At 36.6% G+C, this 22961-nt stretch overlaps 1 protein-coding gene across 23 annotated transcripts in view; it reads left to right on the top strand.

Moving 5' to 3' along the window:
* Nucleotides 1–22961, top strand: part of NRXN1 (neurexin 1) — a 658401-nt gene that overhangs the window by 190938 nt on the left and 444502 nt on the right. For all 23 annotated transcript variants that reach the window (XM_021391173.1, XM_021391197.1, XM_021391180.1 and 20 more), the window contains one exon: nt 22207–22508. In XM_021391173.1, the coding sequence (XP_021246848.1) occupies nt 22207–22508 (302 nt within the window). The remainder of the gene's footprint in view (nt 1–22206; nt 22509–22961) is intronic.

Raw genomic sequence — 22961 nt, 5'->3', positions numbered from 1 at the left:
ATTGAAAATAACAGATAAATGGGCAGAGATGTTCAGGATATTAAGCTACGTACCCAGTGTAATGTCAGGGCTCATTTTGTGGAAGATGATTTGCTCAGAATGCTACAAATCCAAAGTTGTCATCTCTCTTGATGATAGCTAAGATATTAAAATAAGTTTTGTCAAATCTTGTAGATGACAAGTCAAAACAGATTCCCGTTAGCTGTATGTAAACACAATACTGATGTTATTTATTATTTGTGCATTACTGTAAAAGAGAACTTTTAAAATAAAATGTGAGAGAGGTTGTTATGTGAAGGCCCTTCTAGACAGAAGAGTCAACACCTTGGAGAAAATAAATGGGATGCTGCAAGCTGTTTGGGCAGGTCAGATGTGGGTGCCTCTCTCAAGCGAAGGGAAGGCCACAGGGAACTCAACGGTGGCAGCGAACAGCTTCTTACTGAAGTTATTTTACAGAAAGAACCTGTGGTCGAGGTAGTAACATTTTAGGCTGAGAACTGCATTTACTGTACTTAAATTACATTCATCAAATTAATGGAAGAAAGCTTGTGTTTCAGAGGTGAGTTGATAAAAGAATCATGTGAAGTTCAAAACCATGCATAGAGATTCAATGTGGGAGCACTTCCTGCTCATTCCTTACCAGGTTTTCTTGCATCAGTAATCTTCTCTGTGGCTGCTTTCCAAATCTTGCAGACTTCTCAGTATATATTGGAGAAAAAATATATTTACCAGCTTTCTGATTTTTTTCAGTCTGACTACTGAATGTGCAGCTGAAAAGGCTAAAAGATCCCACTTGTTAAGAATTTTTTTATATATACTTATGTGCGTGTGTTTTTTTTCCAAGCTCAGTAAGGTCAGGGTTATTTAGCTTCCACTTGGCCTCCTCCTCTGAACAAGTAATCCACATTTCAAACACATTACAAAGCCAGGCTCTGATGGGAGAGAACAACAGAATTCTAGCACATTACTCTGACTTGACTGCACCGATTACAGGACAGGCATGAACAAAGTACAGCGATGCTCTTGGGAAGGCAGCTTCCCCATATGGATGTGTACTGCCGCCAGTGCTTTGCTCACTTTGCAGTCATCCTCGATAAGAGATCGGGAGCTACTGTGTCTCTGAACAGAAGTAGAACAGGGGGAATTTTAAAAATATTGATGTTTCCATCTTTTGTTCAGGATTTCATTGCAAGTTAATTACAATGGTTCTGCTAGATGTATAAGTGAATGTAAATTCCTTTTCCTAGCAGGAAAGGAATGGGGAGTGTGTATGTATATATATATTTTTTGGTATGGATATGTGCCATGGTTACTGTTGTTTTTCTGTGAGGACTAGAATATTAGTGTCTGCTGAGAACTATAGTTACGAACTAGCTGTTAGGCAATTATAGAATGTAAGAATGAGTTGAGTTGGAAGGGACTGCTTGGTCAGGTGAGCCCCATCAGCTGTCACCAGGTGTAGTTTCTTAAAGGATTGGGGCAGCATGGCTGGAAGACTGTGTAGAGGAAATGGACCTGGGGGTGTTGGTTGACACTCAGCTGAGCATGATCCAGCAGTGTGCCCAGGTGGCCAAGGAAGGCCAATGGCATCCTGGCTTGTATCAGAAATAGTGTTGCCAGTAGGAGTAGGGAAGACATTGTCCCTCTGTACTCAGCCCTGGTGAGGCCGCACCTCGAGTACTGTGTCCAGTTTTTGGCCTCTCACTGCAAGAAAGACATTGAGGCCCTGGAGCGTGTTCAGAGGAGGGCGACAAAGCTGGTGAGGGGTCTGGAGCACAGGCCTTATGAGGAGCAGCTGAGGGAGCTGGGATTCTTCAGCCTGGAGAAGAGAAACCTTATCGCTCTCTATAACTACCTGAAGGGAGGTTGTAGTGAGCTGGGGGTCAGCCTCTTCTCTCTTGTAACTAGTGACAGGACGAGGGGGAATGGCCTCAAGTTGCGCCAGGGGAGATTTAGGCTGGACATTAGGAAATTCTACTTTTCTGAAAGAGCGGTCAGGTGCTGAAACGGGCTGCCCAGGAAGGTGGTTGAGTCACCGTCCCTGGAGGTGTTCAAGAAACATTTAGATATGGTGTTGAGAGACATGGTTTAGTGGGGTTATTGGTGGTAGGTGGATGGTTGGACTGGATGATCTTGTAGGTCTTTTCCAACCTAGCTAATTCTATGATTCTATTTCCAGATTTGTAGAAGCCAAAACCTTGAGGGTGGTACCAGTCACACTTCCAATCATTCAGTTCATCTCTTCCTTCCTGAAATCCCTTCTCTGACTGGGAGGATCAAGGAGAACACCACTTGATCCCTTTAACATTGTTCCAAGGGACATACAGTCTCTTTATATTTCTGAATCACCTTGCTGCAGCATAATTCAATATAATTTTGCTGAAGAACACTAACTGTTCATTGAACTTCTGGTGTCTTTGGCAGCCAGATGAATCTGCTGCTCAAGAACAGGATCATATCTGTGTGCAGTTACAAGGTGTTAATAGACTTGTGAAGAAGTTTCTTAAATCCTATGGTTTTAGTGAAGGTAGAGTGCATATGGTAGCTAAGAGAGGTAGTCTTCTTAGCTACAGTTAACCTTTAACTACTTACTGCAGTATTAATTGGACAAGGAAGAATGTTGCTGAATCTACTTGTCAAAAAATGTAATTCATGTAACTTGAGCATACATTGTGGCAAGTAAGCAACAGATTCTAAGATCTTATTAAATTAATATCTATTTAATTTTTTCCCTCACAATTTTTATGTATTCACTTAATGATAATGTTTCTTAAAGAACAGAGATATGTTTGAACTCTAGGGATTTCTCTGTTTTGTCATTTTAATCATCTATTAGATCTCAGATATTTTTAACATAAATAGTTAAACTGGAAACGCAATAACCTATCACAGAAATGTTGTTGTTTTTTTTTTTACTGATTATAATATCTGAATTCTTTTAACATGGCTGCAGTACACCAAATTTATTTTAAAAGAAAAAAGGCAAGAGGGAAAACCTTTAGACAACCAACTGAATTTATAACTGTTACAAAAGAAGATGAGGTTTTGGTAGATTGCTTTTCTTTAGTTTTGAGTAGACACGTGTTAGTTTAAGTAAAAACAGGTTCTCATTCTGTACCTCTGTTATTAGACTTTGTATGTTCTCTATTAATTTCAACTCTTTAAGTGCACTAATGGAAGAAAATCTTGCTGCAATTTCAGCTTATACTCTACAGATACTGATCTGCACTTTTAAGTCTACAGTCATTTGCGTAAGATGTTGTATGTGAACAGAACACCTGAAAATGACTTTTAACGCAAGCCACTCTACAATTCTATGATTTCTGTTGTGTATGGCCCTAGAAAAAAATGAATATTAGACATAATTTACCTGAAAATGTAGCTGTAGATATAAGGAATACCAAATCTGTGTTATGGTGCTGTATTCCACTTTTTTCTTTCCTCAAGAAAACTTGGAACACATTGGGATCTTTGAGTCAGCTGAGATACAGATGAAGCCAGTTGAATGTGGAGTATGGCCAGCATTCCTCAGACTAATATTTTTAGTCCATTTTCTAGTCAGTGCATTTCACAGGAGAAAAAAAAAAATGATTACACTGATAGTAGTGCCCTTCTTGCAGAAAGCAGAAATGTTAGAATATTTCCATGGTGAATTAAAATGCACCCTTTGCTGAGCAATGAGAGGGAATTAAAGCAAATTCAGTAACTTCATTTTAAAAGCAACTGTGAGCTTTAATTGTCATAAATTCAGAACTAATTAAAAACATGTTGACAAAAATTGGACCAACAGCTTGTCATTTTCAAATCTAAGTGAAATGCAAAGTGCTTAGAATAAATTACCAGATCTGAATTCAACTCTTAAGTTTAGTACTTCTGCTATATGAAGGACGTCTCAGGATATTAAGGAGAAAAACAACAACATAAAAAACAACAACAAAAAAAACAAGTGAGGAAACACCACCACCACCACCAAAGTGTGAAATATCAGAAAATACTTGGTTCCGTGTGACTTATGTATTCCTGGAATTAGTGTCTAAGCTTTGAAATGTGAAATCTTTTTACAGCAAATGGGTCTAGTTGTGTATCTCAGCCCAATCTTAACTCCGTGTTGGATCAGATCTAGGCACAAACCATATCCTGTCCTCCCTTAGATCATATAAGGAGTAAAAAACCATGGAGATATGGTTTATAATGTCTAGCTACATGGAGGACCAGATGGGTCCCATGCCCAGGTTATTAAGGAAAGAAGATCACAAAAGGTGCTGTGGCATATAACTACCCCCTCAGTATCTTTCCATCTGCTCTCATTATAACTATGCTTAAATTAATGTAGAAAGAAACAGTAAAATCCACAGAGGTTTACTATTACTTTTTTTCCCAGGATTGATCAGTTACAAAAGCGTACCTAAGGGAAGGTATCACATCTTCAAAATATTTACACTGAAAAGCTACTGTACTTGTGCTACATCTATCCTATGGCTGAAATGTCTTCACACTTAGTCATTCACCTCCTTCTACTCATGAAGATGATAAATCCATTCTGATCAATGTGTACATACTTAAAATACAATAAAGGTAATACAGGGTGTTAAACACACTTCTGAACTTTGAAGTTTAGGCATTTTACTTAGGTGAGGTGGTTGTACTTGCATGATGTTGTTGCTATAGAGTGCTGAACATCACTGCCATGGAAATCTTAAAGTTCCTGAAACTAGCACAAAATATATGAAGTATTTCATAAATATAATCTGAAATGAATGTGCTTTAATTTTTACGCAGCTTTGGAAAAAGGTTTAAGTCTGTATTCTAGATGAGCCTGCAACAAGGATGCTCTGAAATATCAAAAGAGACTTCCTGTCTCTCAGAAAGATGTTGAAGGGATTGAGAGCAAAGTAATGTTCTTTTACATCCTCACAGGTTGAGGCTGGGACCTGGGAAGAAGGCAGACAGATCAGATGAATGATTGGCTGTGAGTCTGGCACCATACAAAGTATATCCAGATAGCAGAAAGACAAAGGAACAGAAGCATGCATGGTGGTACACATGGTGGAGGGCTGAGGAAGGCTTTTTGTTCCTTTTTTTTGTTGATTAAAGGCCTCAGAACATTTCATATTTTCTTTCTTTGTTTCTACAGGCTGAATTGTATGACAGCCAGCCACAACAGAGTAGGATAAAGCAATATCAGCTATGAGTAAAACTTAAGAACTTGGTTCAGTATCAGTTCTGCTTTATTTGACAACCCCTTGTGTGGAATGGTATTCTTTGCCCTGGGAATGGCAATTAAATTTTGGGGTCTGTGTTTGAGAAGTATTTCAGTGTATCACTGTCCCACTGAAATATTTGAAATATAATCTAAACATAGAAGTGTACTGATGTATTAGTATATTATGCTTTACCAGTGTGGTACCGTCTATGGTGTTTTGTCTGACTGAGTAGATGAGAGGAAAGCAGTGCATATTTTGCACCTTGACTTCAGTAAGGCTTTTGAAACTGTCTCCTACAACATTCTCGTAGGTAAATCTAGGAAGTGTGAGATAGATAAGTGGACAGTGAGGTGGATTGAGAACTGGCTGCCTAGCAGAGCTCAGAGGGTAGTGATCAGTGGTGCATGGTCTAGTTGGAGGCCTGTAGCTAGCGGTGTTCCCCAATGGTTGGTACTGGGTCTGGTCTCATTCAACATCTTCACCAGTGATCTGGATGAAGGGATAGAATGCACCCTCAGCAAGTTTGCTGATGATTCAAAGCTGGGAGGAGTGGGTGACACACCAGAGGACTGTGCTGCCATTCATTGAGACCTGGACAGGCTGGAGAGTTGGATAGAGGCGAGCCTTTTGAGATTCAGCAAAGGAAATTGTTGAGTACTACACCTGGGGAGGAATAACTGCATGCATCAGTACAGGTCAGGGGCTGATGTGCTGGAGAGGAGCTCCATGGAGAAGGACCCGGGTGTCCTGGTGGACAACAGGTTGGCCATGAGCCAACAGTGTGCCCTTAAGGCCAAGAAGGCCAATGGTATCCTGGGACTGCATTAAAAAGAGCATAGGCAGCAGGTCGAGGGAGGTGATCCTCCCCCTCTACTCTGTTCTGGTGAGACCACATCTGGAGTACTGTGTCTGGTTCTGAGTTTCCTAGTTCAAAAAAGACAGGGATCTCCTGTTTATATTATCTGTCAACTAATTTCTTAAATTACCTTCCTAAGTACAATGAAATATTTAAACTGAGAAAATTTAGTGTAACAAAGTTCATATCAGAATATTGGAAAATATATTATTTCATATTTATATAACTTCTTGTAACAGAATTTTACTTAATACGCCTTTCTGTGGTGCACCTTACTTTGAATCTAGTAATATAATTTTAAGACTTTTATATAAAAAATCAACACTGAATTTGCTAGCTCTGTGTATTTTAAATATCAATAAAATGTTTTTCACTATCTCTTACTGACCGTATCTTGTATGTACTGTAAAGAGCTGTGGTATTAAGTCCTTAGTGACTTCTCATTCAGTTACCATAGCAACTTTGAACTCTGTCTAGCTCTGGTGTAAGCTTCAAATTTTCATGCTCTATCAAGAAAAAAGTCTGCATGAGAGCTGCTCTGAAAATAATGCCTCTTATTTTACTATGTTGGCCCATGATGTCAGGGAGGAGTATTGATGGTGCGGCAGTAGAGGGTGAACCTTTTGTTGCATGTTGTTGCTGTGTGAGAGATGGCAGCAGAGGGGCAGCCTGACAGAATGGAATCTGACATGGAAGTGTGTATGGAGCAAAGGTGTGGATTTGACGTCTTCTGTGTGGAAAATAATAACCCCCACTGATGTTCATTGACTCTTGCTGAATGCTTACATACACCAAACAGTGGATGGGAGCACAGAGAGGTGGTGGGTGGTGTGTTTCAGCAGTGGCAACAGTGACAGTGGTCACCTCTGCTGGTGCATATTTATGTGTGTGTGGCATGCAGGCTCTTTTTTAACGCTGGCAAAAATGCATAGTTGATAGTGGTGACTGTTGAAAAATAGTGTTTCTGTAGCTGAGAATTTGCTCTATCAAATGATGTTAGTGTGTGCTTGGTATATGTTGTCTTTTCCATTGAAATAATTAGGAGAAATTACTTTCAAAGAGACTTTTTTTGTGCAAGAGAAACTACGAACCATAAGCTTTTTTAGGAGTAAGTTAAAATGCTTTGATTTTTTTTTTTTTTTTCCGCTTAAGTACTTTAAAAAAAATGAATACTGAAATGGGAAGAGAGGAAGTAACTTAAGCTGCTTTCTCAGGAAATATTTCCCTGATTATGAACTTATTTATAAGAATAACTTCGATTTATATCACAAATTAAACTGTAAAGGTTTCATCAATTGGAAAGAATTTCCTTGTAGTGTGATCAGATCTTGAATTTTCAAGTTGCCCCTAGGCTTGTATTAATAAGCCTGTTCTCATGCGTGGCATGTTACCTCTATCCTGGAGAGATTCATCAGAATGAGACATGAATAGAAAAAAAAAATGTGTAAGAATCCTTTGAAAGGTGATCTTACTGCTGGGGAAATGTTAGAAGTAATGCAGGAAGTAAGTATTGTGGCCATGTTGCTTAGAAATAAAATAGAACTATACTTGTGGTTTACTTGGCAGCATAAAGCCTGAAAGCTTTGTTTAAATCCTGCTTGCCTGTATTATACTAAACATTTTTAAGTTTTCCCTTGATGAAAGTCATATTGCTCCTAGTTAAGGCACAGGTGCTTTTGTGATATTTTAATAGGAAATGCTCTGACATAGTAACCGAAGAAAAGTAAGACTCTATAAGCGAACTCCAATTCTATCCTTTAAAAAAGGTTTTGTACATGGCAATGTTATGTAAGTTTTACCAGTGTATGTGACAAGTTTGTCCCATTGGGGTTCATTGCCTTGTTTCTCTTCTGAACTCCTTAGAATTCAAGTTTCATTTTGATAAATTGTGTTGCTGAAGGAAATTATTGACTGAATCTGGAAATGTTAAATTTTAGTAGGCTGGCTTCCCCCTCCCCCCCCAAGAAATGATACACAGTTGGGACTAACAATTTGTTATGCTGGATAGCTGATAAGAAACAATTGTACAGTGCATCAGGTAAAAGACAAAACATCAAATTTTAGTTACTAACATTTCTTCCAGCACTGGTCCTTCACACCATCTAGACTAGGGAAACTTCCTCTCTTTAATACTTATTCCAAATGCAATGTTGCTTTTGGAGTTGTCTGTTGTCCTTCTGATTCTTAATGTAGCATAGACAACATCCAGTCATGTCTTGCAGTGGAAAAAATCATTTTTTTTCTCAAATGTCATACTATGTGGTATATATCTGCTTAAGATACGGAGTCTTGACAAGTGTACAAATACCAGTGTTCCTTCAAAAAGCTGAAATTTAGGGTGGTGATATTTGGCCAAGACTCAATCTTTTGTACCTACAGACAACTGCATTTTCAGTATTTTTCTAAGGACCTACCCATCTACTTGAAGAAAATACTCAAAAATTGAAGTTTAATCTTAAGAATATTTTATTTACTGCACAGCCCTTAGTTATTTTGCCTAAGTATTTGTAGACAAAATACATAGGGGCAACTAAAGCCCACATATCTGTTCAGAGTAGATTGTATTAGCTTCTAGGATATAGTCAATCCATTGGGACCAGTACTTGAATTAACATAATAATTAACATTTCAGCACATTGTTGTAGGTCACAGTAGGAAAATGTTTAATCTTCCTGCATTCATCTGTGTACGTTGCCGGCATGGGGAGGTCTACAGAGACTGACTTAAATTTAAGTGCATCAGAAATGAGCAGAGTGTTTTAAGAAAACTGTGAAAAAGATTTAACTTTCTGGAAGTGTTTCATAATTGTTTTTGTTCTAACAATAAATGATAAACCAGAATTGGGTCACTACTCAAATTACAGCTTTCTCATTAAATGACCTGAAGGGATGTCAGAGCCAAAATACAGAAATAACCTGCATATGTCCAGTTAGGAATCTTGGATTTGGGGAGCTTATATTCCATTGTTTGTGATCTGCTATTACTGTGTGGAAAATAACATCCAGAGCACTAGACTGGGGAAAGTTATTCTGCTGTGTTTTTGTGGCAGGGGTAGTACTCACAAAACTGCTTCAGGTTTATGTGGGAGTAAGAGTGATTTTATAACTATAATGCCATGCTTAAAAATTGAATTAAGAGGAAGGCTTCTTGTCCTTTTGAGTCTTGAGTCCAACCAATGAGAATTCATGTACTAGCACTCCATGCCTGTGGGTGGAAAAATACCTGCCATACCATCAGAAATGGGTCATAATCTATCTGTCTTGAAACGAGGGTGAATCCTGAATTGCAGTGGAATCTAACAAGACAAAGTAGGAGCTATGCCAACTGCCCACACATGCATTCAACAACTGTAATTTTATGGCTGGCACATTTGTGCATGTCACCTGCTTTCACTTACAAAATGGAAATATTTGAATACGCACGTTATCTCCGTAGCCACAGACTAATGTATTTGCAAATAATTTTTGAGTAATCAAATCAAATTATCCTGGAGTTGAGTTGTGTTTTGCCTCTAAATTTCAGCTTAGGGATTCTATGGAAATGAACACAAGAAGATGATTAGGAAAGAGTGGCATCTAGTCTGCATAATTATTGTTTGATGATATTTGAGCAAAATTTTGCTGGTGAACATGCTTCTTATTTTAAACACCTTAAAACTGTGCCACTCTTTTGTTTGAATACAGGGGCATAATATTGCCTTTGTAATAGTAGAGGGGTGGGATTCTAATATACTTTAAACGTGCTATCTTAATAGTACCAAAGCTGAATGCTATATGGATTACAATCAAAACTCTTAGCAAATCTGTAGGGCATTGGAGACTTGAGGAGAAATGCGGAAAACAATTACATTGTCTTTCATTGGCAAAGGCAGTAATTCCCTTTTTTCCCTGGAAATACAAAAAGGTTTAAATAATTTTGTGAACATAATGACTGCCCGAATGTTTCAGTTATGACTAGCGTTTTGTGTGAAAAGCACTTCAACTTTAATTTGAAGGTATCCAGAGTAGTCATCAAATGACTTTAGAAGTGTAACGACGTGTACTTTGCATAATCAAATATCTTGTACATACATGTGAAGGACTTTACACATTTTCTCAGGGTGGCATAAAATATAAAGCTTTTAGAGAGGCAAAACTGTATCTGGCATTACAAAGAAAACACTAGCTTGTAGACTGAGGCTGAATTACTAACTTACACATTCAGAGAATGTTCGGTACTACAAATTCCATAGTGATCCTGTCACCCTGACTTCTGCACCATGGCATTTTCTTAACGTAGTAAATGTAAGACCTACCCGGCCTCCGGGGCTGTGTGTTTAAACAGCTGAGTGCTAATTACAGGGGTCTCTTGAGGCATGGGTAGGGGAGAGTGGAGGTGGCTAATAAGACGTTATTATTGAGTTGAGTTATTTGAAGCAAAATTTCAGTTATTCTATAGGAAAGAACAAAAAATCAACCTATTTCTTCTGAAGGAAATGAAAGTGGCTTATTATACCCGCAATCCATGCAAACCAGCAGCGTTTTGTAGGTTTTGTGTTGAAATAGTTCAGCTCTGCTCCTTGCTCCACACGCTCATGGAGTTGTGTGTGGGACCAACAGCCATGTCCAATGAGGAACCAGCCTCTGGCTTCTGCTGTCACTGTGACAGCCCTCAGTTTTGCATTTCTTCTTGGTTAGAAGATGGAAATTTTTAATGAACAGGTGTTAGTTGCTACCTGGTAATCACTTGGCAGCACCAGCAGCTGTAGCAAACACAGAATGAGTACCTTGGTGTGCAAAGAAACTTTAGATTCCACTGCACAGATAAGACTCTTAAAAAGAGAGCAGTAAGTAAATCTGAAAGTTATGTACTATGTCTCTCAGCAGAGTATCTCTCTCTTTAATGATTCTCCTTTGTTAAATTATTTTTGGTCATGTTTTTATAACTGTTCTTTGGATAAATATTTCATTGTTCTTCTTTATATCCTCAGGGCATGAGGTTGTAACTAGTAATAAACTCCTGTGCAGTAATAATATCCAAGCACATCCAAGAGTGATAGACTTAAGTTCCTTAAGAACTGAAAATACTTGGTGATATCTAATATTGATAAAATGAGCCAGTGTTTCTGATGGTGTCATTGTCTTTCTCTCTGTATCTCTTCTTTTTTTTTTTTTTTTTAACTTTTTCCCTCACCTAAATAATGAGATCTGAAACATTCTTAGATGCACTTAATCACACAAATTATCTGTCACAATGCTTCTGACCTTCTTGTGCGTATTTATTGCATAAATAACGGCATAAAGTTTCTGTGGTTTGAATGTGCTGTTTTTAGTGGAACTTATCAGCAGAAAATTTGGCCCAGACACGACAGCAAATCTTTCCTTTAAAATGTCAATACAGCACTAGAGTCCAATTATTTTTATACTCTGGTAATCCTCTTTCATTTTTACAGTGTTACTGCAGGGTTCTGTAAAAAGGCTGTTGGTAACATCTCAGTGGGGAGGCCTCTTTATTGAGCAGTTTCAAAGACATATTGACTACTGTAAAAATAAGGATCAGTCAGTAATACTGAATTCATTAAAAAAAAAAAGTCTTCAAAAAACCCACCAAACTCACCCTATAGATGCATAACACATAATCCTTATTATTTTGCTACTTGCAGAATTTTTCTTAACATTTTATCAAATTTGATAATGAGACTTCATGGTAGTTAGAAATCTTTCTATTTTTACAACGTACACATGAAATGGTCCTTCAAAGATAAATATAGGTCTGCCTTTTTTATATTTATTGCCGAAAGGAAATCAGTGCATGTTGCTAAATACAATTTTAAAAATATGATTAGACCAAGAAACATACTGAGAATGTAAAAGTCAACATTATTTTAATACATTTTTGAAGTCTACTTCAAATATTTAAGTATCAAGGTTAGATCTTAAAAATCCTTATTTTTCTGTTAGTTTATTAGAACTCAAACTCCTAAACAGAGCATACTGCCACGCTCTAGTGCATATTGTAAGAGAAAGTGATGGAAAGAAGTCTTTTATTTAATACAGGAAAAATCTTACAGCTGCAACTTGAAATTTCTTAATATAGACATTTCCTTACATCTCCTGAGTTCTTAACCGTCTTCCAAAATAACCTAAATCAAAAACTTTGATTTAGCTTAAGGAAGTGAAGAATAATGAAAAACAACTGTATTCCAACAAACTGTTACAGATTTTATATATATATATATATATTGTTTATACTCATGAGAAAATGATTAGTTGTTAAGAACATGTGATAATAGTAGAATAACTACTGAAACCAGTCCTGGTGGGCCAGACAGAAAAAAGTATCTACAGTACCTCACTATACAGCGTATAAAAGGCTGGCCTTTTACTCAGATTTATCTCAGTGTCTGGATGCTACACACACTGTGGTAATTGAGCTTTTTTGTTGTTATCAAGGGCTACTTTGATCTTTAGTTGTGACTGGGCATCCCCAGTGGCTGAGTATTTAGCTCAGCCCACCTGCGCCTCCCAGCAGGAATCACCATGTGCTAAGAAGGTCCTCTGAAAGAGGGTAGAAAATAAGAGGAAACAAGGGAGTGGAGGGCGGAGCTGAAATAGGGAATAATAAAACGTTGTAATTGTATAATAATATAGGTCCATCTGTTTCTAGACAGATACATCAGTCTGTCTTATGACGGTTTTATTGCAATATAGTCCCAACAATTAAGATTTTATACATGTTGGGAAGATATTGAGTGGTTTATGGGGATTTTGAAATAATCAATCTATGATTATGTACAAGCATTCAGAATTTGTCCTTGAATGTCTCTTACAATACATATGGAGGTAGTGGCAGTTCTGTGTAAATAACTGTATGGTTGTTATCTGTACAATACAGAGACTGTTCAGCTGTGTTTATGGACATGTTCTTGATTAGAACCACTACTGGCATAGAAATAGTTACTAGTAATATTTAGTTTGCCTCCATTCTTAAATACGTGTTTTCTATGTTCTTGTTTTTTTAAAAAAGAAAAAAATAACTTGATACGTAGTTTGTTCTTCATTCTAGAAAAGAATCTATGTTTCTATCCTAAATCAAAAATGATCTGTTCAGTACTTGTTGCTTAAATGTTTGTTCTTAATTTTGTCTGCTAACTGCATTTGTAAAGAGAAAAAACAATTACTCAAAGTATAGCGAGCATTAATCAGCATTTGGATAAAGGTAACTTGAATTTTTAGTTAAGTATTCTATGTATTAGAATTCAAAGCCGGTTGTTTAAAAAACAAACACAAAAATCGAACAAGCAAAAAAAAAAAAAACCAACCAACAAACAAAAGCAAAAACCCTAAGCTAGCAATATTCTTTTCCTCACTAAGAGAAGAGATTTTAATTTTTTTATTTCAATATTAATTTTTAAACCTTTTGTCGTCATTTGGATGAAAAACGTGCTTCTTAAAATTTTACACATAACTTTTACTTGTCAGTTTTTGATAGGAGGTGAAAACAAAACTCTGTTCTTTCACGAACTAGATATTGACTCCGAAGTTGTGACCAATCTAAATCTATTTTCAATTGCTGTTGAACAATAAGCATTTTTAATTTTCGAAAACCTTCCAGATTTCTAAGATGCTGCTATGGACAGTTTAAATAAAGATTTTATCGCTTCAGTGTACTTATAAAGTGTATATTGTGTTATAGAGCTTAAAAATTAAGGAGTGTATGGAGACATTTTTGAGGTTCTTTTTTGATAAATTGTTGGACACAATATATAATTCACTAAGTATTCAAAGGTAAAATATTGTGGCTAATGAATTAAGCATAGGTAGGACAAGAAATGAAAGAGTTTTCTGCTCTAGCAGCTCATTGATCTACTTGCTGATGGTACCTGAAGGCAACTATGAAAATGAAATACCAAATGTGTCAAAAGAAGGCATGTTGCTCATGTTACTGCTTCTCTTAGAAGTCCTCATTAGAAAATAATACAGTTTCAGCTGAATTATTAGCAGTGTGACAGCCAATCAAGATGAGAAAACTAAGATAATGTTTTTGGCTAATAGGTTGTTGTCTTTGAAAAGTTTTGAGATTCCTCTATCTCCAGAAGTTAATCTCTAAAAACAGTGGTTTTTAACATTTGTAGCTAATGTAACAGTTCCTTTAACTTTGCCTAATGAGATAGGAGAGACTTGGAATGGCGTGTCAGAAACTACTTGTTTAGTAGCTAGCACAAACTAGTTGCAGACAGCAATAGGCCGGAAGTTCCTTTCTTTGCTCATTCTTGAAACAAGAGGATGCTTCAGCTGAGATACTTCAGCTTTCAAGGTCCTCTTTGCTGCTGTGTGATTCTTTGATAGTATATATTTCTCACATACACAGTATCTTGAAGATGTTTCTTTACTTCAAAGGTGAGAGAAATGTTCTTTATTAGCTGGTAGAATCCTTAGTGGGCTTGAAAATGTGAAAAAGTGTTTTCTTATTAAATTTCCCATGTTTCCATAGGAAGTCTGATAGTTGTAAATAGCTTCTTCCAAACACATTTTTTTGAAGTTTAACACTGAGAGGTTCAACAGACTTTTTTATTTCCTTATATCTTCTTACATAGACATTCCAACAGCGCTGCAAATGTAAGCACAGATTGGAGAAAAATGAAAAAAGAGACAGTTGTTTATAATACCTCTAAGAGGTGTTTGCTTTGGTTTTCCTTTTTCAAATTGCTCTTGTGGTTTTTAGTACTGTGAGAAATGCCTGTCTGATATCAGGAAAACTAGTTTTAAAAAAATGCATCTCTGGAAAAGCAATTGTTACCCAGTGCTTCTTCTAGCAGTAGGACCAGAAAACTGCTTAAAGTTGCTTATTTTTCTGCTGCATCTGAACTCCAAGACACTGTGTACTAATTGGGTAGAATTGTGGAGTGCTGTTAGAAATACTCAGTTGATGTTTCGGAAGTTTATTAGCACTGAAAGTATTCTTTCTCAGATCATTTAACTATTAATTCTCAACATACTGGAGATATAGTTAATTTAACATGTTCTATTGGAACTATTCTCTGCCTTATTTGATTTAAATGTATGTTAGGTTTAATAGCAAGAGAGTCAAAGCAATAAAGATTTCCTCTCCGAATTTTGTTTTTACTTATGATAGTGAAGAATGAATATAAAGCTTCTAGAAAATCCTCAGCAAAGAGCTGGGATTTTTAAATTGGTTGTTGTTGTTAATCTTGTACACAATCTGCTTTCCAGTTTCACAAGTGTAAGTGCATTTGTTTTCTGCAGCTCCTTCCTGTGTGATGCAGGCAAAAGAGAGTCAGCACAGGACTGCAAAGAACTCTGTCTTTCCTGTATCATCACATTAAAACTTGCATTCACAGAAGTTTTAGTTACAGAGAAAAAAATAAGAAGTTTCTGTTGTTCTGTCCATTTTTCTACGGAACTCTGACAGCTTTTTTTGAGCAACCTGGTGTTGAAGGTCTGTATGTGGCTGTATAATTGCTCAAGGTAAAAATGAGTGTTGATTATCAGTAAGGACACAGCATATTCTTGTCCAATGTGAACACCATATGGGAACATCAGAAGGGTAAAAACCTCAAGGAGTGTCTTGGGATCCTTTGGAAGCTGAATCTGCATTTTGCAGTTTAGCTGCAGAGTTAGTGGGAATGAAGTTTTGAGGCCTGGAAAAGTCCTTTGAGTTGTTCAGCATTTTTTTTTTTTTTTTTTTAACCTTTGCGTAGTAATTGATGCCTGTATTTATTTGCCTGCGTAATGGCCACCTGGTTTCCAAATACCTGACCAAAACCCTTCATTGAGTTTAATAGTTACAGCCATACAGAGTAAAAACATTTTCAGTGGATATATATGAGTTATATATGTTGCAGTTTATTCTTAATTTAACAGGAATGTCTTTATCACATCCAACTTGTTGGGTTTTTTGAGTAATTTTAGAAAAGCCATTAGCCTTACAATGCAAACTGATTCATGACTTTCTAATACTTTTCGATGAGATGACTATTCATAAAAAAGAGATCTACTTATTTTCAGCTTATAGCTTTCTAGTATTTAATGTATACTAAGAAAGCATCATTGCTAAAAATACCTTCTCATTCTACGCTCTCTGTCCAATTGCAGATTTGTTTTCAAAGTGTGTATTCTGTAATTTAATGAAAGGATCTAAAAATGAGTGAAGAAGTTACATGATCTAGCCTTTTAAGAGATGAGTAAGTGTTTATTAGAATGGAGTTATTTATCACTTATCTAGAGTTCCCTGTAACTCATTTATCATGAATGGCAAATATCGTTTTATTCTAATCTGAGAGGATGGATAGGGATCAGAAGCTTGCAGTGTTCATACCTTCTGTAATTAGCAATCTTATCCCTCCCTTATTAGGAAATAATTTGACCACTAAAATCAAAATGTATTTTAGTATGCTGTTGGGAGATGGTGACTGCCTTTTTTTGTGATACTGTCTTCATTGTTCTGTAGCAATAGCAGCAGTTTTCAAACTAGAAACAAAATTCACATTCAAAATGTGGTCATTCGCTTTTAGCATCCTAGTGGGACTTCCCTTTTGCTAGTTTACATGTAAATGAAGGCTTACCGGTTTCATGTTCATAATTAATTTAAATAGTATAGGAATAGGTTACACAATGTGAGGATTTGCTGACAGATAAAACAGAAACAGCACTTTAAGTTTCTGATAGAGAATCTGTTGCAGCATCCTGTATCCTTTTCAGTGTATGTTACTGTTAACAGGGAAGGCAGACTTGGAGTTGTAGACCCCCCATAGAAAAAAGTGATGTTTGAAATCATGAATCTCATTTCCTCCCCAAATTGCTCCCTAGGATGTTTCTGTCAGGGTTTGTTTGGAGGCCAAGGATAACAGTTGTTGGAAAGGAGCAAATGAATGTGAGGAAGGAGAAGGAAGAGAGTGAGAAAATAATTTGGGAACAGAAAATGGACTGTCGCAACATCGGTACTTATTAAAATTAATTAAATACATACTGATGGATTAGATGTCTGTAGTCCATTTCTCTGGCGTTATCATAATTTCATCATTTTGGTTTGTACTTAAGTTTGTTAAGCGACGCTAGTCATTTGTTTTTTTCTTTAAATGCCAGTATGATTTGTTTTTATAAGTAGTCCTGGAAACCTCTTTTATGCAACTGGGAAACAAGCTCAAGTTGAGGTATAAAATTTGGAGAAGGAATGCTTTGAGTTTTCCATCTTAAGATCCAGTAAGAAATGAATTAAGCAAAGAATATTGGCTAGTCTTTTAAAAGGGCAGTATGCTGAGAGACCTTGTGTATGAGATGCATCCTGAATAGTTCTGAATTCAGTCCTAAATCCATAGGCAGAGCCTTTTTGTAGTGGCAAGCTATTGTGAAGTTTCCAGCTTTTGATGTTTACTACAGAAGGAGCAGTTTAAGCTGTCTCGCTTTATAGTATCAGACATCCTTGTTAATTATTTTGTCTACATGCTGTTTTGGTATAGTTTTCCCTGGTTACACCACTTTCTGAAAGACTATAAATAAGAAGATGGCATAATGGATACATTTTTGAATTTTAAATTACCATGAAATGGAGCACAAAACAGCACATCTGGGAACATACTAGACTCTGGTTTGGAATAATTTATTTATTCAGTCCATATTTAATGTTTTGGAAGTTTTATAGCAGGAATATGGCTTTTAGAAATAGAGTATCACTGTTTTCAGCTTATCTTCTCTTGGAAAATAATTATTAGACAAGAGAATAGATGGCATTTCACTAGATGTTGTTTGTACAGTAAGAGGGCTTGTCATATGACATGGGTTCTTGAAATTTTTTCAATAAACTTATGATTTTTGATTTCTTTTTCCTTAAAGAAACCTTGTAGCCATTATGAAATAGCTTTGACTTATTCTGTCAGGACTGTTTTATTTCTCTGATCAAGGCATCCACTGGTATGCATTTGATTTGCATCAGGCAAGGGCACCAGATCAAATCATTAGCAATTCAGCCTGACCTAGGGTATGATTGAAAACTGCCAAGGAGGGGGCTACATATCCTGTGAAGCTTAACGTTGTGCTAATATGAGATTGTGAAACCAGTCTTAGAATTGAAAAATCTGCGAATTTTTTTCTGGGCTTTTGTTCAGATCTTAAGAACTTAAATGAACTGCCAGAGAAGTGTATATAAATCTGTTGTTGACTTCAGTGGGAAAAAAGGTAAATTCTTAGTAAGAGAATAAGAAATATGCCATTCCTGCACCAGTGTATGCTATAATAACATGCTTCTTCTCTGGAGCCTCTCTATGATATGTAAAAGCATGGGATCTATATATATTCATAACCAGTTATTTGGGATTTTAACTGCAGTAATACACAATAATTTACAGTACTCAAAATTCAGAATGAAAACTTGTACTCAGTTATTGGTGTTCACATTATCTAGTGCTTTTCTATGTATGTAATTACATTTTAATCATTAAATGAAGTGCAACACTTCATGCTGGCTAGAAAGACTGCCATGAATTTTTAATGGTTTCTCTAAGTGTCATTAAGTGATAATTTGAAAAAGTAATAAACAAACACCCATCAATACACACAATTTATTGCTAATAAAGTCTGTTATTCACTTTTAAGATTTAAAAAAAGTACTATGAAATGGCACGTGATAGTTTATATCTGCTTTTTATATAAGACATTCAAACATTTTAACAATTTTTTTGAATCTGTCAGTTCTACATGTATTTCCTATCGAAAGTGAAAGACTACCTCTGCTTGATTGGACTAGAGTTGATACAGGTATCATAGAATCATTTAGGTTGGAAAAGACACTTCAGATCACCAAGTCCAGCCATCAAGATAAGACTGCCAAGTCCACCACTAAACTTAGTGGCAGGGATGGTGACTCTACTGCTTGCCTTGGCAATCCTTTCCAATGCTTAGCCACTCTTTTCCTGTAGAAATTCTTCCTTATATCCAACCTAAACCTCAGCTGGTGCAAAGTGAGTTGATTTCCTCTCATCCTGTGCCTTGTTTCCTGAGAAAAGACACTGGCACCCACCTCACTGCAACCTCCTTTCATGCAGCTGTAAAGAGCAATGAGGTCTCCCCTCAAACTGAACAACTTTAGTTCCCACAGTGTCTCCTTGTAAGTCTTGTTTTCTAGTCCCTTAACCAGCTTCATTTATCTTCTTTGAACACATCTCAGTGCCTCAGTATCACAGGGTGGTTAACAGTATTGCTTCACAGCTGTTCTGTCCTGCATTTGATTGACAAAAAAAATTTTGCCTTGTGTGTGGCTTCTGCTGTATGTGCCCAAAGCAGACACAATTAAGCTCCATAGCTCAAATTCTTATTCTTGTGTTTTTTGTGGTTTTTTGTTTGTTTTTTCTATTTTTTTTTCCTGAGTCTTTCCTAGCCTACACAGAAACTGAACAGGCCTGTGACTGTTCTACCTTCTGTCTTCCCCTGTCATAGCCAGATGTGCCATTGCCATGCCTTTCCAAATATCCAAATTCCAAATATCACTGACACTTTCCAATGCCTACATTTCTATATTTTGTCCAGTTTGGCCAAAATGGAATATTGTCGTAGTTATTATATGAATATGATCAGGAGGATCAGGGAGACCAAGTGGATGAGGCCCTTTGAAAACAGATAAGAGCAGCTTCACAATCACAAAACAAGGTCCTCATGGGGGACTTCAACCACCCCAATGTCTGTTGGAGGGACAACGCAGCAGTGCACCAGAAACAGAAGAGGTTCCTGAAATGTGTTCATGATAACTTCCTCTTCTGCATAGTACAAGAACTCACTAAATAGTTCTTAAATAGCTCTTAATTGACATCACCTGCTGTAAAATGGGATGAATATCTAGTTGAGTAGCCAGACTCAGACTAATGAGGTGCTAGTAAAATGCTGTCATCTTTTGTTTGTCACATTTTTACTAGCCATGAAACTCATGTGAATAAAAGTGAAAATCATTCTTTTGTTGGCTATTGATACCAGAAGTAAATGTCCTTATGTATCAAAGTGCTGTTGAACCATTTCAGTATTTCTAGCTTTAGCTTCCTAAAAGCTGTTTACATCAGCAATCTCAATTGAATGAGATTAATAACTAGTGAGATTAGTAACTAGTGTGAAGAGGAAGAGAAATGCTGCTGTTAGCTATAGCTGGAGCTTACTTGGAGTATCAGTAAAGTTTGATTCCTCATCTGAAGTGAAATATTGAAATTGAAAAAACTATAAGACATGAGAACAGCTGGATGGGTTTCTGGCAACTGGCCATGGTCAACCCAACAATACTTAAAAGGCTTTTTTATTTATATTTTTTAAGTCTGTCTAAATTGTGGCTCTATTTGCAATATATTGATTGAAAGTGCTTGCTCCTTCAGGCCCCAGTTTGGGAAAGTTACCAAAAAGTACCTGGCATGCATTTACACTCCTATGCATTTCTGTGCCTGTGTAAGTGAACTGGTTTTACAGAAGTAGTTTTTGTTGTATAATATGTATGCATAAATGTACTGCATGTTGATTCATTTGCATCCTTTAACTTTTTGTATTTGAGTCATTAAATACATGGTACATGTAGTTATGTCCCTGGTTGCTGCATTTAAGATTTATAATCTGTTCGGTGTTACTCATGCTGTTTTAGTATGCCTTTGCAGTAAGCATACATACCAAATAAATTAGCTCTTGAACATTTCATGCCTTTATTAAATATTCATTAAATGGGATGCATGGTATTCATGCAGTCTGCTGCTTAGTGCATTGAAACCCTAGAAAATGCATTGTTTGTAAAGCTTTTACTCCAAATGAGCCATGGTTTTCTTCCTCTCCTGAAACATGTCGGGTTCCAGGGCGCATTGCTCTTAGTCTAGCGTTGTGCTCTGCATGCAAGACTGGTAGAGAATTTGTAAGACCTGAAGAATGGGTGCAACAAATTATATGTTTCCTTAGTGTTTATTGCAGTATATTTCTTGACCTGCTGTTTCTAATGAACGAGGAGGATAAATGAGTATTTTCTTGCTTCTCTGTTCTTGGCAATGCTGAGGGTAAAAATAAAGACTTTTGGGCAGATTAAATAGGCTAATGTTTGGAATAAGTCATGCACATAAAATCTAGCTCACATCTCTATCAAATTCAACAAAGGGTAAAATTTGTCCTAAGTGACAGAAATTTGTGCTTAATAAAAGTAGTCTGGCTTTAAAAGTAAATCTTGTATTTTTTTCCAGTCTTGTATTTAGCTGCTTTTTCTTAATAGTAAGCATTAGTCAGAACTCTGTTAAGGATGTAATTTTTATCCAGAATGGAATGTGGGGGGAAAAAGAGTATTTCTCAAGATTGCTTTTCCTTTGAAGCTTTGGAGGGTGAGAGAACAGTGACACTGAAACCCTTCTTTCTATTCAATCATTTATATTTCTAAGCCTAATTTTATCTGTTTATGAGTTCTTCCCCAGAAAGTTGGTAAGTTTTGTCTGTGTTGGTACCTGCTGTCTGAATATTATGGCCTTGCTGAAGTCTGGGTAGGATGTAGCAACATTTTCATGATATGTAGCTTCTGCTGCATATCTATTGTGCATGATGAATGGCCAGTACAGGAGGCAATCTGTGTATTGTTTACAATCATCTGCTTGTAGAAATAGAGGAAACATTGCTTAATCTGGAACCCAAGACTGGGGATTTTTATTTGGTGTTTGTATTTTTAAGGTTGCTCAGAGCTGTGTTTTGTTTATTTGCTTGCATCTTTTTTTCTGTGATTTTTTGATCTGTTTACAAAAATAAAAATAAAGAAAATCCAAAGGATTCTGTGTCGAATCAGTGGAATAGCACTTCAATATAAATAGAGACCGGGTTTTGACTGAAATAATGCTTTGATTTGCACATCCACTTAAATGCTCTGTGCTTAGATGTGTTCCAGATCAGATTGCTGATTCAGCATGTATTTTCTAAGTTGAATCATACCCATAAAAGTTCTGGTTCTGTAAGAAAATGCTATGGTCATAGTAAATCTTTGTTATCTTTTTTTTTACTTCACAGATTTTAAGTGTTTTAAATGAATGACATTTTGATACAGTGCTTGTAGTAGTACTGCTGAATTAGCTATATAGCTGTATAAAAAATAATTCTTGGAAACTGCTTTTAAATATGTGCCAGCAATTTATCTATTGTTTTTCTGTTTTTGTTTTTCCAGGAAAAGAAGAATATATTGCAACGTTCAAGGGATCAGAATACTTCTGCTATGATTTATCTCAGAATCCCATACAGAGTAGCAGTGATGAAATAACTCTATCATTTAAAACACTTCAGAGAAACGGACTGATGCTTCACACAGGAAAATCAGCTGATTATGTCAATCTTGCACTGAAAAATGGAGCTGTCTCCTTGGTCATTAATTTGGGCTCAGGGGCCTTTGAAGCACTGGTGGAACCTGTGAATGGGAAATTTAATGACAATGCCTGGCATGATGTGAAAGTAACCAGGAATCTGCGTCAGGTAACAGTACAATGGATACAAGAATAATTGACTTTGTTTTGAGTTCATGCTTGATGATTTGAAAATTGCATAGTGTGACATTGGATGTTTAGTAGGCATTTGATCAGTTTTGTATTTCCACAAGGAGGGATATTCCTGCCATGCTTGAGCAGGGGCATATCTAGAAAGTTGTGGGGCGAGCAGCTGTCTGAGTGAGACAGTATTATGTTAGGTGTTAAAGGACTGTAGGCATTGCCTAACTGTTTCTCCAGTACAACTAGTCTGCCCTTGCAGTCTTGCATTAGTCAAGGCTGAAAAACTTTCCGTAGTTGCTCTAACTGAATTGCAACTCTTTAATTTAAATAAATGTTTTATCTAACTTTATCATTTAAGGAGTGGGCAGTAAATTGGTCGTTGAGTAATGTTTGTACACTGTGTGGAGGCATCTTTTGTGTCGTGCCACATTTAACTAAG

Source organism: Numida meleagris, chromosome 3 (genome assembly GCF_002078875.1).
Source record: "Numida meleagris isolate 19003 breed g44 Domestic line chromosome 3, NumMel1.0, whole genome shotgun sequence".
NCBI lineage: Eukaryota > Metazoa > Chordata > Aves > Galliformes > Numididae > Numida > Numida meleagris.
The sequence above is the reverse complement of the archived record's forward strand: the minus strand, read 5'-3'. Positions and strand labels throughout refer to the sequence as shown.